Raw genomic sequence first — 16580 nt, 5'->3', positions numbered from 1 at the left:
GAGATGAGGAGCAGCCGAAGCCATTTGCCTCTTAAAGATGTAATACCGCTCCTGGAATTGAACGTCTGCATTTCTGCATAAATTATGGATGGCGCTCCAGGCGGCGTCCGCCGAATGTGTCATTTGCGTTGATTAAACAACTAAATAAAGAAGTATTTAAAAAACACCAGGAAGGGAAAAAAATACCCGGCCCGGGCTTGTACGGTTGGAAGTTGGGTTTTGGGGTGCACAGAAAAGCTGAGTGGCATAAGAAAGTGCTTTAGCGCGGTGCGTACAAACCGTGTGGGTGTGGAATTAATCCAACGACAGGAGTCTAATTGCAAAGGAACGACACCTTGCCCTTTTTTTAAAGGTAAAAAAAACAAACAATAATAAGGATTATTTTGTCATGCGAGAGCCTGTGCAGACGTCCTGCAGATTCGCAAGTTCGGCAGCTTTTTAAGAGCCGCCTCTGACTGCACGGGCCGCTGCGAAACCGCTCAACCGGGACCTTCGGAGTCCTAAAGCGAGCAGGAAACGGAAGCTGTAGTTTTAGCCTTTCAGGTGATCTCTCGAGTAACTCGGCGTATGAAAGCACGGGTGGTTCTCGAGCTTTCTTATTTTTCGTCCACAAACGCGAGTCTTCTCGCGTCAGAGTATCTTCGAGAGTCAGCGTGTGTTCGAAACGCGCTGCGCCTCTCGAGCGTGATGTCGACGCGACTCCCGGGCCGCGGGAGGCGGGGATAATGCAACATCATAAAAGTGGTTTTGACCGCCGGTGCCAGTTTAGATTGGATGTGTGATGACTGCGGGGCTGAATACTTGAACAGGATATTTCAGTAGCTGTTGTAACATTGTCAATACATCAATAGCTCATAGTGTAGAGACCCGGGCATGGAAGCATTTTCAAAAGAGCATTTAAGTACATTTGCTGAGAATTAGCTGACTTGTGTAATAACTGATAGGGCCTATTGACTGTGGCCTAGTTTACTGTTGTCAAATCAATGCTGTTGCATGCAAGTCCCACTACTTTTAAACACACTTAACAGGCAAAGGGGGTGTTCAGGGGGCACTGGAGGGAAATAAACAAGATTGATGCCCTTTTTATTATCTGTTTTTGCTATCTTTTCCTCGGTGTGTTACTTACAAATTGCGTTATCGGATATCCATTGTTTGAACTTCGATGCGCCTAAATGGCCTGATATATTGAGCCGAGGCTTTTAAGGTGGTTACAGGGGATTTCTGCCTTCGGCTCGGGATAAGAAAATACAATGAATTGTGGCTCTGGCAGTTTTTTAATATTAATGATTTATTTATTTGATTATTGGGAACAGAGGACATGTTGCCTGGGTCGGTAGGATATCCTGACAGATTGCGGCAGGGGACGGTAACGCCGTGTTTGAGAGGAAGAGCGGAAGCTTTCCGAGCAAAAGATAGCTCTCTTGAATAACGCCGCTAAAACATTTTCTCCCCACGCATCCCCCCGTCTATCCACTGCAGACAACACGTGCCTTTTTTTTTTTTTTTTGTCGTCGCGAAATATAAATAACTTCATCTGCCGTTCAGACGCAAATGTAAAATAATAAAATAACAAGAACAATAACGCATTGAAATAACTAATGTCCCCCACTCCTACATAATGTTATCATCCCTGTCAAAATACATTTCCAGTTTATGATCAGACAGAGAACAGATTCTGCCCTCTTTGTTTGCGAGCCTTGGAACTGTGTGTCAGCAAATGCAATTGTTGCGAGCTCCTATAGAAAAAAAAAAAATGCTGCTGTCCCTTTAAGTGCTTCCACCAATTCTGATGGCGTGGTGATTTACATTTCCCATTCTCCCTCCCCCTTCAGGAGAGCTGAGCGAGGATGTGGAGGCTGCCAGTGAGACCACCACAGACCAGGAGGATCAAACCAAAGACAGAGAAAGTGGGGGGGAGAAGGAGCTCACCAAAGGGACAGGTAAGGCCGATATTCACACCGCACATTTTTAGAGAGCGCTGCTGACAGGAAAGACACGGCCTTGCACCTGAGCGGCCCCGGCGTATGAGGCCTGCCGTCCTCTTAATGAAAACATACTTTAACAAAATATTACCAGCCTTCTAAGGAAACCAAGCACTCTCTCAGAACTCCATCACCCCCATCACTCCTGTTCCAGTTTTTCCTTTTTTTTTTCTCCAGTGCTTGCTTTCTCTTGGCTGCATGTTTCAGAATCCCAGCGGAATCAGTCAGGTTAACTGTCACTTTCATATGTTTGAGTGACGTGCACTCACCAGGCAATGAGGAGAGCGAGGGCCTGCATGTGTAACTCCAGCCGAGCTCTGTGTGTCACACACGTAATAGCTCTGCCCCCAATTCTGACGCACATGCACACACACACACACACGCACGTGGATACACTCCTCCACACGCACATAATCAGATACATTCAGGCAGTGTTTGTCTGTGTTAAGTGTTCGCAAATCTGTGTTAGTCTCCATCGACAGGTGAGGTGGGCTCCACCGCTGAGGGGGGTGGAGTCTGGAGTGAAGGGTGAAGCTCTCAGTCTGCAGAGTTCCTCCTTGAGTGAGGCCGTGACTCTAAAATCTCGAACTGCCTCTCGAACCGCATCTCGAAACCTGTTTTGATACGTGCGGAGGGATTCATCCATTACTTTAGTGAAAGGGCGAAAAGTGTGAGGACGTTGACGTTCGTCACTGGACTGTGTGTGTCAGGTGCGAGATTTTCGGCTCATAGTTTTTATAATGCCCTCATAGAAAAGAACATTTTCAACCCAGTTGATGGACTTGTTATTGGACGTTAAAGTGATCCATGTCCGATCGGTCATCGTTTCGGGTTCCCCCGTCGAAATGGTTCGTCCCGGTGTTAACTAGCACTTTGGCGGGGACGGAGGACACAACAGACTGATGGCAGCTTCAGCGGTGGAGAATTGAGGATAAAAAAATTGCATCAAAAAGAAGACTTTTCTTTAACACATTAAAAAAGTACTCAAAAGCAATAGCCAATTAAATAGGTTATCTTGGAATGCTATATTCAACAATAATAAATGAAAATTAATGAAAATAGATGTTAAAATGAGAAACTTTCCTTGTCTTCCATACCTTTCCCCTATATTAAGTAATAATAATAATCACAATAATAATTATTATTATAATAATGATAACAATAATAATAATAATAGTATATAATAATAATAATAATAATAATAATAATAATAATAATAATAATAATGTGACACTGTTTATAGCCGAGCTGCTGATGTTCTCAGTCAGTCATGACTTTGCACGTCAGCTGACAAAGCTTCCTGCGCGGCGTCAGCTTGCGAGCGCCGATCAAGGTTTAAGAGGTTTGAAGCGTCAAGTTTTAAAAAAGAGAAGATCTCAGATCTCTCGTTGGTTTTCATGCTTTCATCAGAAAAAAATTACAGGTGAGCTCTCTAGTCGAGCACAGAGCGTTTCCAACCACCCAGCTGTCGTCCAGGGGCCCGTAAAGCTACCTGTCATTATTAGTACTGAGGCAACTGATGGCTTCCGTAGATATTTCTATATGCTAACGCTTTTATACCTGATCAGTGAAAAAGTGTTTTTTTTATTGGTGGTGATGGCGTCATCACCCCCCTGTCACTCTGTAGTCGCAGCCCAACCCTTCCTGGAATTTGTCCACATGTGTCATATTCGGTCCTCAGGAGCGACCGGAGCTACGTCTTTAGACTTTTACCCGCATTGGGTTTCGGAACAAACATAATATAGTTTAATTTCTTCTTTTTCTTTCTTCGTGAGCTGGATCGCTGATGGCAGTGAGGACCTCTCTCATTCAACACCAGGGATTTCTAATAACGGTGACACCGAGCCGGCGGAGGCCTGGATAGATAGTTCTCGCTTGTCTAACTTCTTGCGTTACTGCGGGATGTTTTGATTTACACTAGTCAGGTTAAAAGCTGAAAAACAATTCAGACCTTTTGCATACCTAGGTTTTTCTTCCTTTTTTTTTTATAAAGTGCAACAAAAAAAGGAAAAAAAAAACTTCATCATAGTGTTTGAAGCCCAGCCTTTGTAAAATGTCTTTGATATTCGAACTTCTATTTTAAATGAGGCTGAGTTGTTTGTGCTCTTTGAAAGGGCGACACTCTTCTTTGATGGGAGAAATAATGATATGCATGCCTGACTGAATATGGCTAAAAGTATGTTTTAGCACATCAAAATAAAGCACTTTAAAAAGCATTAAAATGAGCTGGCCGATTAATAATTCACTCATACCTGTGGTGCACAGGAAGATGACTCCTCGCATTAGGATTCCTCCTTTTTGAAAAGCCATGCAATTTGATACAAGCATACTCGCTTCGTTTCCTCCCCTCTGTCAGTCGCTAATCACCAAATAAGTGTGTTTCTGTGTTTTCACAAAGGAAATATGTGCTTGCATATGAAAAATTTACAGCTTCCCAGCAGCTTATTAGAAACGCTTAGTTAAAAATAGCATGTGCATTAGGGAACCAGGTCTGAGGTTCTGTTTGATGTCAGTGAAAAGGGTGGGTGGGTGCGTTGGGATGGTGGGTTCAAGGCTGTGTTGTCAGCGAAAGGCAGACAGCTGTAGTTTAATGGAAGGGTCCCTGTTTGTACTTCAAACTTTTTTTTTTTCTTTTCCGTGATTGATGAATATGATACCCATTCAAAGCAAGTGCTGAAAACCTGCATTGTAGGAGAAACGCAAGTCAGACCGCACAATGCATTTGGTAAACAGAGGAGCACTTGTTTGGGGCCGATGTTTGCACAGTCGGCGCGCAGATGGTACGTGCGTTCCGAGGGTTTATTAACGTCTCGGCCAACCTGTTATTTACCCGAAAAAGGTGCTCGGTCTCCCGTCGTCTGAGGCTGAGCTGTTTTCTTATGTCCATCATTAGAACTACTGAGGTATTTCTTCTCGTCGTCGTCGTGAAGCTTTTCCGAACAGGGCGCCGTCGTTCTCTTACAAATGACAGTCACTGTCAGACAGACGGCATTAGTGCACGCAGAAGAAAAGGCTCCTTCCTTTTTTAAGCCACTGTCAATCTGATTTGCTCTTTCTTGTTCCGCGGCTCCTCGGTATTCATTAAAATAATTTAAAAGTACATCAGAAGCCTCTGGAAAATGCATATGTTCTCCGCGTGTCATTTTTTTTTGAAAGACGTCTTCATTATCATGTTGATTTTTTTTTTTTTTCTTATGATTATTTCAAAGGTAACACATATAAATGCAGCCATTCAGACATATGTAAATGTCACAAGCTCCCAACACGTCACGCCACCGTGTGTATTTTCATACGCAGTCAGAGCTAAAAGGAAGAAATGGAACGCGGACGTAAAGCTGTGTCGGCGGGTCTTGCAGTTTAATCATCCCGCCTGATTAGTAATTCAAAGGGTCATTCTTTAATGCCAGATATAAAATATGTATACCCGTGCGGTCGGTATATGTCTCTCCTCAGACCTGTTCCACCTGCTCGAGACGGCGCGGGGGTTGAGACGGAACTGGATCCTTACCTTCATTAAAGCAGATGGTGTATTTATGCAGCACCTGGATGTATAGGGATGCGACACAAAAGACAGGCGGGAGAATAGCGAGCGAAGGGGGAGACGGGAAGGCGAGGGGAAGCCGAGATGATGAGGGGAGCTGTTCGAGCACCTCGAGACTTGGACATTGTGTCGCCTGGCATATTTGACATAAATGTATGGGGGTAGGCTGTGCTGCAAGGTGGAAGCCCGGTGCATGTAGAGAGCGGGGAGGAAAAAAGAGGAGAGAAAATACTCTGGGGCTAGGGGGTTGGAAGTCTTCAGAAATTGAGCTTAATAAATAATTCTTTTCATACTCCGTCCCTTACATTCAATTTACGGTAGCTGAGGCAAGGGAGGAGAATTATTTCTCAGCCCTTCGACATTTCTGAGAGCACGAAAATATATAACACCGATAACGTGATTTTTTTTTTCTTTTAGGAGCGACGCTTGCATCTGATGTGAGGGTATCAAATTAGCATTAGCATTGCAAATATATAAATGCTTTTTTTGACATTGTTGCATATTCTGCTGCTCTGTGGCAGCGGTTTTAAATTATCATCACACAGGCAGAGACCGCATGAATCTTAAACAGATTTTTTTTTTTTTTTTTACAGTCGGTACTCTTTTTTTTTCCACAGCAGTTACGTGCCCTTTACTCGTTTTGTGGTTTTCACATGGAGCACCTTAAAATATGCACACAAACTGTTTTCACTGACGTGTTGAAACTCGCCCTTTCTAACCGTGTCAGTGCACCTAATGTGTGAGTGTGTGTGCACGTGTGTGTGTGTGTGTGTGTGTGTCGGGACGGAGTCACACCTGTTCCTCTCGTATCCAGGTGTGATATGTCTGCAGAGGTTAAATCCTGCATGCACTCTGTGGGTGCATTGTGTGACAGTGTGACAAAACGACAATTAGCACCTCCTAGATGCAGAAGGCTGGAACTGCAGCCTGAGCTCATTTCATTTCTGCACCGTGTCCACTGCTGCTCCTCTTTAAGAGGATGCTCATTAAAAAAAAAAAAAAAAAAAAAGAAAAGAGTAATGCGACTGATTTGTCTCAATGTTAAAGCGAAAATATTTTTGGGAATTCGGAACCGCATAGTTATGGTTAATTACAAGCTCACATTGTGAGTTTACACTAAGAGGCATGCATCGCGGCGGCGATTAGTTATTGTTAAATAAGGTTGCCGAGTGGCACAAAAACAAAATGTTTACATATTCATATCACATCCATTGAGTGCTTGTCATCCCTCAAATTATAACTCCTTTTGCCTTTGAGGATAATAGGCCATAAATTGTCCTTGTTTGTGAGCCAATTCTTTGAAAGCTCTGTGTTTATGAGTTTCACCACGGGCCGCCTGTCGGCCAAGCGCCGCCGCTTTGTCTCCGAGTGTCCTGTAGAGGTGAATGCCGTGTCAGTTCATTTTGCTAATTAATATCTCCTGCTAATTTCATTACCTTAGTATTGTCTTTCCCGCAACCGTGCATCCGAGCAACCGCCAGGCTCTCATTACTATTTCACCCTTTTAAATTAGATTTTTTTTTTTTTAATTATCATAGAATACAATCCCCTTTATTGTCCCTGGCTGGTGACAAACAAGACTGTAAAAAAAAAAAAAAAAAAAAACATTAAAAGGCGTATTGTGGCATCACATTAAAATATTAAAATGAAACTGTGTATCACTACGGGAGTGGAGGCAAAAACTGCAATAAGCGAGGTGTCGAAGGGGAGGGTATTTTTTTTCAGAAAGCTTGGGATCCATGAGGTAATTTTGCACGTCAACGTGGCGGAACATGGCGGCGCCGGCGTAGAGGTGTCGGATCATAGGGTTACTTTTCTTCGTGAACACCTGAAGCTACTGGAACGGTGGTAATGAGGGGTCAGAGACAGCGGAGATGATGGGGACCCCTTGTCACTCAGCCGGTCAGAAGGGGAATCCCCTCCTGAAAAAAACCCGCAGTCTTATTTTTCCATCACACGCTTCCTCGTATAGATGCGAGGAGTTAGCTGTTAGCTTCTTTAGAATATGGATTCATTCTCCCAAGGACACAGCAGATTAATGGCAGCCGTGACCGCCTAGGAAGATCCGGTCGTCGGGCGACCAGCGCCGTCCCGTGCCATTTCATTTGCTCAGCGCTGCCTGAATAATACGTACAGCTCAGTCACGAGAGGTGAGACAAGGTGCCGAAGTCCAGTTCACTTACGGGACTCGACGGGCACAAAAGCCTCTGGTTTACGGAAAAGGGGCATGAATTAATAATCACCTAATTGACTCTAAGTTTTTTTTTTTTTTTTTTTTTTTTTTGCTCCTCTCCTGCTCTGCCTTTTGTGCTTTCAAACAAAAGGCCACTCTGCGTCGGGCAGAATGGGCTCGGTGTGAATAGGGTCTCCGCGTCCAAAGGCGAGGCAGATGGGGTCGGGCCGACAGAGACTCGGAAAGGGGGTCACGAATGATCCGGCCGAATCTTGAATTTATAACGGCGTGGCTGTGAAATGTGATTAAAAAGCAAATATCAAGAAGGATGCCGATGTGTCGTGTTTTCGATGATGGCGTCACTACTGTTACACTGCACCGAGGCGTGATGTTATCCCAACTTGGACCCAAGCATTGCGACAATCGCTTCTGACGGCCGCAGACGTGTCCCACACGTGCCCGGCCAGGCTGAGCGACCCGCCTCCATCTGGAGTGTTTCGGTTGTTTTTTGATCGTTGGGCCCGGCGGTGGGGACGGACTCTTCTTGGATTCTTAAGGGATTCTTTTGGATTGATTAGATTACTGGAATCCTAGCTTGCCATGACGAGAGCGACTGCATCTGAGAGAGTCTGCCCGGTCCTCGTTCCGTCCCTCTCCTCACCCCCGAGCGTACAGTACACACTCGGCCTCCTTAAAGCAGTATTTGAATAAAAGAAGTATTGATCCCATATTATTCGAAACACCGAAGTGAATAACGCGGACGCTTTTTTTCAGGGATAGAATCAAAATATCAAATCCGGCATATTGTTGAAATCCGTATGTGTCTCCAGCCTTTTGTTTTCCTCGGGTTGAGGGTTGAGGGGGGCTTGGGGGGGCGGGGGTTACTCCGAGGGAAGTGGCCCGGAGCTGGGTCGAGGAGGAGGCGGAATTGGCGAGGACAGTGCCATGACTGAGAGGTTAATGTCAGGAATGGGAGGCTCCTTTTGTTTAACATTCCCTTTGTTTATTGGTGGATGTGTTTAATAGGATTGACTGTGACTGGACCCTAACGGGGCCTCCCTGACTGATCCCCGTGTCTCTGGGAGATCGAGCAGGTTGGTCTGACCAAAAGCCGGGGTCCCCACTGGGTAATCAGCTCAACTGACCTCGTCCTGATTGGAGCTGACATTTTAATGTCTGGAGTGGGAGCGTGGTCAGCGCCGCTAAATCTGACCGACCCCCCGCACCCACACACACACACACACCCCCTGTCAACCCCCCTCCGATGCCCCCTGTTCTCAATTTTCCCTTCCGGGACTGTACAAATCAGGCCAAATTTAACTCTTTATGGGCTTGTTAGGGTGTAAAGCAAGATTCCCCCCTTTAAGTTTCACAGTGATTCTCCTCACAGGTGACAAAGCGGCGTGTTACTCCGACTCCCCGGCACCGGCTCCGTTAGGATTTGGCTTCTCCGCGAGCGCAGCTTAGCGATCGGGTTGGATTCCTATCCGTTTCACTTCTGTTCTCTCTCTCATTGTGAAGTAGAGGAGGTTTTATTGCAGTTTGCCGGAGCGCCCCTGTGTTCGACGTTACGCCGTGAAGGTGGAAATAAATTGGACATGAAGTTTTTTTTTTTTTTTATATTGTCGCCGCATTGAACGACATGGAGACATATAATTTGGACCAACAAAACACTTTGAGGCCTCAATGGCATTTTATTGGCAATGCCTTGAACATGTCAAATTAAAAGGAAAGCCTGTCGTCAAGTGTCCTTGTCGATGTAGCCTCACTAGAAGCTTTTGACTGAAGTTCAAAACAAGGTTCTGCCACCCTGCTTGCTTTTCTATTTTTTTTCTTTAACTATCAAAGACCATTCTAAGCAACACTCAAACACTGCAAAAGGCTTCAACCTGCTTCGGAAAAAACTCAAGTCCACGCCTTGACAGAAACCAGGGCTGATGGGAGCCGAGCCCAGCTGCGGTCCATATACTTTTAATTCAATGCAAATCTTTTTTTGAGAATAGCGGCCCCTTTTCCGAAAACGGTGGGTGATTTGTGATTTGTAGAGGTGCAGACCATTCGTCTGCACCTCTAAAGCGCTTTACACGCGACAGCATCCACACACACTCACACATGGATGGCGCCGGGCCATCTGGACCAACGCTGGGTTCAGTTTTCGGCAAAACGTGCGCCAAGGGGCCGGGAATCAAACCGCCAACAACTGCTCTACTGGCTGAGCCACAGCCGCCCTGCAGCATTATGACACTAGTGTTGGGTTATAATGCATTTATAGCTCATTTAAGAAGGAGTTATTGATTGACCTGTTTCCACGCTGCCGTGTCCTCACCCCGCCTTTGCCTTCTCCTCTCTTTGTCCCCCCCCCCTGTCGGTGCACGTGTCCGTCTACGTGGGCGTGTGCACGTCCAGCAGCGTCCGTCCACTTGGAACGGCACCAGGCGGACTCTCCGATCCCTTCAAAGAGACCCTCGTCGCGGTCGGAGACCTCCGAGAGCGCGCTGTCCTCAAAGCGTCCGCGGACAGCCGAGCAGAGGGCCGCCGAGCAGGTGAGACCCGCAAAGCACTTTTCCAGACAGTATCATTGGGAGAGACGTCCTTCATCGCCAGGCGGCATCACACTTTAAACCTGCGCGTCAATACAAAGACACCATGCCAAACTTTAAATCTAATCATTTACGTAACTTATCTCACTGACCCGTGTTTATTTCACGCGGCCTTTTTCTTTTTCAAACTCGACCGATATCGCTTCAGCTGTCCCGTAGCATTCTCGCCGCTAATTTTGCTTTATATGGTGAAAATCAATGCTGTATTTGACAGATGGGAATACTTTGAAGAGGGCGGCAGGACTTAGTGGTGCTCTGCATTACGCACCTGTCTGTGATCAGAGGAATCTGCGTGCCCACGGCTCCTCTTCGCTCACAGCCATTTCACCCTATTAAAAGCCTATCCTGATCTATCTCCCTCCCCCCCTCGTGCAGATGTACCAGTGTCCCTACTGCAAGTTCACCAACACGGACCTGAACCGCCTCAGAATGCACGTGATGACGCAGCACTCTGTCCAGCCCATGCTCCGCTGTCCGCTGTGCCAGGACATGCTCAACAACAAGATCCATCTGCAGTTTCATCTCACACACCTGCACAGCGTGGCCCCCGACTGTGTCGATAAGCTCATTGCCACAGTAAGTCAGCTGACCCTGATTTGGGTTGGGAGGGGGTATTCCTCATGCAGAATATTTCTGTATCTCCATTAAGCCACCAAGGTAACGCAATGCTGACTATCATTAAGTCAAATTAGTTTTCTGCGTTAGCATGCTAACGACACATTGTTAGTGTCAGCAGCAGGCAGCAGTAAATCCGGCGCAACGGGACTTTTCGAGGCTGATTTCATTGCATAGCACAGGCACAACAACTTATTAAACCACCCTTAAAAGAATTAAAGAAAAGCTATTGTCTATTTTCATTGTCCAACATGGTCCGCTAACCATGGCCCTTTCTGTGGATGGGTTACCTCCGATGTCCTCCCAAAGTCCAAAAAAACATGCAGGAGGTTCATTGGAGATCCTCAATTGCCAGAATGTGTGAATGAGAGGGTGAACAGTTGTATATCTCTATATGATGTGTAAATAAATGAGTGAATGCTTTTATGTCTTTATATGTAGTCCTGTTATTGACAGGTGTTTGGTTCACGGTGGACCCCTGTCTCACCTATGACAGCTGAAATAGGCTCCATCCCTTCCCCCTGTAACCCTTCCTGCAGGATAATCTGTATGGACAATGAATGAATGAATGAATGAATAAAATTCAAGTTTTCTTTTTAGCTTCGATCCCAGACATAATAGCTACGTGAGACCCTGCACGTAACCTTGAATGCGACCACTAGAACACTTTTATCACCCGTTTCCTGTTTATCTGTCCACACTATCTCGTTCTTTTTCCGACATGCTAGCGGCTGGAATTTATGTTTTGACGTTAGCGCAGCTCACAGCTCAACAGTGTTGCACAAACACATTACCGCCTGTCAGATTACCATCAGACCAAGAGCCGTGGTGAGAAATCAGCAGGTCCGAGTTGATGAGTCACTTGGTATTGACCAATCACGCTTGCCCGCTCCATCCTGTTGTGGCTCTTTCATTCACTCTTCTGAATTGTCACTAATGAAGCCAAACATAGCCAACGATAGCTGACTGTTAAATGCTTCAGCAATAAAAGCTGAAATTGATTGACTTTTTAAGGTACCTATTTTATCTATCGCTTTGTTTTTTCTTTGTTTTTATCTTGCTCGTGGCTGTTAATTCAGTTTTTTAGTCGGCATATATATCATTGACCGCAACGGGAATTTGATTCACAGCTTTCGAACAGACGCGTGAAAAAACAACGCTTCTGTCGTTTCAGACGCCGAAACCGATCGCAGTCTTGCTTTCTGTTCACATACTCTTCTTTAATACTCATCGAAGGCAAATAAAGTTTTACTCTCGCTTTTTTCTCCTCAGTCACGAGCCAGCGAGGTTAAATAGCTCGCCGAGCATCACAAAGCCCTCCTCCGCCTGCCGCATAGCCATCCTCATTTCCCATCGAGAAAGTAAATGGCAAGCGCATTAGTTTGGCAGATGACAATATTTATTTCCTTCTCTCGGGGAGGGTCGGCGGTTGGGGGGGCGGGAGGGGGTTGCACTATACCACCACTAGAACGGTAAGAAAGAACAGCAGTCAAATAACACACCTAAAAGACAGCACTATTTATAACTATAGAATGCAAATGGAAAGTTTCTTTATCCTTTACATGTGTCTGAGGAAAGGAGTGTAATTCATTCAGAAATAGGTGCTTTTATATCCCGCCTGGCTGCATAATCATACCTCCACTCTCCAGACTCATGACATCATCCACCTATTGTCTCCCTACACCTCCCCCTTGTCACACACACGCACACACACACACACACACATATATGTATATATGATTTTGATTTGAAATACATATATATTTCAAATTAAATGTATTTATTTATTTCCAGGGCTGCAGCAGCATCTGCTGATTAATGTGGGGTTATTTGCAAGCTGCTGTCCCATTCAGATCGGCTCATATCATCTGTTCACACACACACATTTATACATATATATAAATCATTCACTCCCTGATTCATATAGAGACATATAACCATTCACTCTCATTTAGAAGTCTGGGTAAGTCAGGGCCTCCAATGAACCTACTGAATATTTTTGGACTGTTTGAGGAAACCGGAGAACCAGGATGGAACCCACGCTGACATTGGGAGAACACGCGCGCTCCGCACCCACACCGATATGATAATCTAGAATGATTTAATATGAAACCATGGAAGACGTTGACAGCGACACATCTTTGGATCTTAGATTAGGTGTTATCAGCTTGCGAGCGGACCGTGACAAACTGCGACTGAACTTTTAACTTGTTCATTCAGAGCTCTTTTAGTTTAACTTAAGCTTATGTTTCCGAGGCTCGCTGCAAAATGTTCCAGGTGGTTTTTCGGAGCGAGGCTCGATGTTGTTTCTGCATCGGAGGAATGCCCGTTTGGCTTCGAGCCTCCCCAATAAGTCGTCTGGTCAGGCCTCTCTGTTCCAAAGATACAGCTATATAAGGTTTCTGCTGGTTTACGCCAGTTCTCTTGGGTCCGGTGTTTTGATAGACATCTGCAAACAGCACTTCCACCAAAATATCTCGGTGTCACGGGGCGAAGGGGGTACTGTCAGTTAGCTCACTACAAAAACATCCGCCGCAAAGGCCGGGTTCTTGGCTCAACCCAAGCCAGATACAGCACTAAGCCAACCCTGTTAGGTTGTGTTTGTTTTGGTCATTTTTCTTTGTGGTCGGTACAATTGCAATAGCAGTGTTGTTACAATTAGATAACAAAACTATTTTTAGAAAACCCTCCAAAGAGCCTTATTCAGGCGTAACCTCCCTGTGTCCTTACTAATAAAATCATACCACAGGCAAACATGTAGAGTATTTCTGTCCCCTCTATTTCAAATGAGTGCTGTTTACTGTGCCAGACTTTGATTCAGGTACTTAATGAGATGATATCTGTTTCATATAATTCTTTAAACCGCCTGGGACACGGTAATGTTATATTTCAGAATTTCCCTGCTGATTTATTATATGTTCCAAATAGACACATTCCGTATCAGCTTAAAGCAGTCAAAGACGAGTTTGCCCCGGCGTCGTACATCCTCCAGCCATCCCTTTCACGTTGTTTCATTTTCAGACTGCCAAAGATAGGGGTAATGAAGATTATAGCGCTTGATTAATTATCAGTCCGGCTGAATGATAGCCACTTTGAGCTATGTTTGCCAATTAGGCCGACTAAATTAAAAGCGACCTTGAAATACTCGGCCCTTTCCTGTAATTGTCTAATGAAGTATTTGTCCGGAGACAGCTCACTGTAAATCATTGTTGGGTTTTGCTTTGTTTTTTTTTTTTTTTGTTATTTTTTTTTTTTAAGTACTTTGTATTAATTCACTTTCTAATTTAAACGAGATAGAGAGGGAGTTTGTACCCAAGAAAGTAAACTGTTCACAGTCCCGGTGAATAGTCCTATACTAGAATATTTTTTATGGTAATTCAAAAATCCTCTGGTATACAGGGATTTTTCTGCTTTCTTTTTGATGTGACCTATATTTTTTATTTCTGCTTTCTTTTGATTCATTTGTTTTGTCTTTTGAGGTACTAGTCACGTAACAGTGGGAAGAATCAACCACACACGTTAACTGTGAGTTCTCAGCTCACATTGTTTTTTTCATGCAGATGAAGGCTGAAATTTGATTTTGTAGAACGAGGTTTTCGGTATACTGTAACTACCCTTATATTTATCCCGAACACTTTTTCAAGGTCATTATTGTTTCTTTTAAATCTATATCAAATCTATATTTTCTGTCTGTACGGTGTCCTTGAGTGTTGAGTGAGGCGCCTTAAATCAAATTTATCGTTATTGTTAAATATCCTTATATAATAACAAAAGATAGCATTGAGTGAATAAGAACCAGCATTTTGCAATAACCCGTAGCACAACCAAATTCAGTTTCTGGGTTTAGAATTAAGGCACAGGCAATGCTTGGCGGTGAAACAATATGTAAATGCATTATGTGAGTTATAGAAAGACATAAAGACCGACTGATTATTCTGTTCGCGATGTTAATTGGGATGGGCCGACAAGACGGGACCTTTTCTTCCAACCTCCTGCGGCTTTGGACTTGATGATGAGGAGCGGTGTTGATGAAGTATCGCTCACCGTGGCTGATGTGAAGGCCCCATGTGAGCGTTCGCTCAGCGCCCAAACGCCCCCCCTCCTCTATTTTAATCAAATATTTTTATCATCTCTCACATTTTAAAATGCTTTTTTTTTTTTTTGTTAGTTTTGTTTTTAAAACACACCAATTAATGCTGGTGTTTTGTATTCAACGGCCCAGGGTGTAATGTTGATCCAGCTTTTTGCTTTTGAATTGAATGCTTTTTGGATTAAATCAACGTAATAATGTAGCATTGAATTTCGAGGTCATCCTAAGTGAATTCTGTAAGAGGGAAAGATGAGGCTCCCCTCATGCCATTTTTTGCTTTGTTTGTTCATTTGATACCTGTTGTCATTCATTTTCCTTACAAGCGCTTCCGCCTCACAGCAAGAAGAGTTTGCACATTTACCCCGTGTCTGCTTGGGTTTCCTCCGGGTTCTGTTGTTTCCTCTCTTTTGCAAAAACATGCAAAAGGTTCATTGGAGACCCTGTATTGCCAAGACATGTATGAGCGAGTCAATGGCAGTTTATATAACGTGTGAATGAGAGGATGAATGATTTGTGGTCACGCGATACCTGGGATAGGCTCCTATCCATCTGCGAAATGCAGGATAAGCGGGATAGATATTGAATGACTCAGTGATTCCTAAAAGGCCATGTGGAGATAGTTCTGTTGTCTTCAACAGACAACAGAGTGAGTTTAAACAAAAAGTTTCACCAATCTTATCGCCTAGAATAACCTCTTTGCAACTTGTTTTTCTTAATCTCATAAGCCAGTGTGCCATTCGTCCAGTAAAAACAGTCTTGAATACAAGTGTCCACAACAAAAAGCTTGAAGTATTGGTATTCCTTTGCCTCAAAACCTTAGTTGTGATAACCGTTATATCCAAAAGCACAAGATGAACTGGGGAGGTGTGGCAGCAGGGCAGTGAAATGGGTTGCGTACTCTGCATGCTCGTGTGGTTGCTAGGCTACATATGCACTTTCATCGAAATGCGGGCTTACGTTGTCATTCTTTTAGATTGCCAGTATCATAATTAGAAATATATATATAGATATATATATATCAATTTGTGTTTGTTTGTTTGTTTCACCAGGTAACAGCGACTGATGTACTGCCAGCAAGCATGTTCATTCCTGTCCCCGGCCCGGACAGAGAGTCCCAGAACACCTCTCATGCCATAGCCAACTCTAATTCAGAGGACATCAGGAAACAAGCTGGTCAGTATCTGTTCAAAGTGGTGAATCTTGGAAAACTTTTCCAGTTCTGAAAACAAAAAGTATAAGAATTATCCACTCAAAATGTTGAGTAGAAAAATGTGTGAATGTGAAAGTGCCAAGACTTCAAGACTGTGGAGAAACAGCAATGTCTTATTTCTTGAAATCTTCTTCCCGTGTTGAAAACAAAGCAAACAAGTATATTATGGACAGAAAGCACATTCAGACATTTACTATAGCATTATTCATTTAGGCGTGAAGTAAAGCGATATTTGCAGCGTTGTGCCATCAGTATCCGATTTATTATCTGTATTGTGGCGAGTCACGAATGTCGGGGTTGATGTTGATGCTTGTTTTCTGTGCGATTTTGGGGTTGCTGGGAATTTTTCGGTGTGTTTTGGGGTGCAAG

General features: G+C 44.2%; 1 protein-coding gene across 1 annotated transcript in view; it reads left to right on the top strand.

Moving 5' to 3' along the window:
• The window catches only part of zfhx3b (zinc finger homeobox 3b), a 129247-nt gene that overhangs the window by 99413 nt on the left and 13254 nt on the right, over positions 1-16580 (top strand). Inside the window, exons 6-9 of the mRNA XM_086174731.1 lie at positions 1833-1940; positions 10103-10239; positions 10672-10872; positions 16051-16174. Of these exons, the coding sequence (XP_086030857.1) occupies positions 1833-1940; positions 10103-10239; positions 10672-10872; positions 16051-16174 (570 nt within the window). The remainder of the gene's footprint in view (positions 1-1832; positions 1941-10102; positions 10240-10671; positions 10873-16050; positions 16175-16580) is intronic.

The sequence above is a fragment of the Fistularia commersonii genome, chromosome 27, assembly GCF_037954325.1.
Source record: "Fistularia commersonii isolate RoL2024-O1a breed Wild chromosome 27, RoL_Fcom_v1.0, whole genome shotgun sequence".
Classification (NCBI taxonomy): Eukaryota; Metazoa; Chordata; class Actinopteri; order Syngnathiformes; family Fistulariidae; genus Fistularia; species Fistularia commersonii.
The sequence above is the reverse complement of the archived record's forward strand: the minus strand, read 5'-3'. Positions and strand labels throughout refer to the sequence as shown.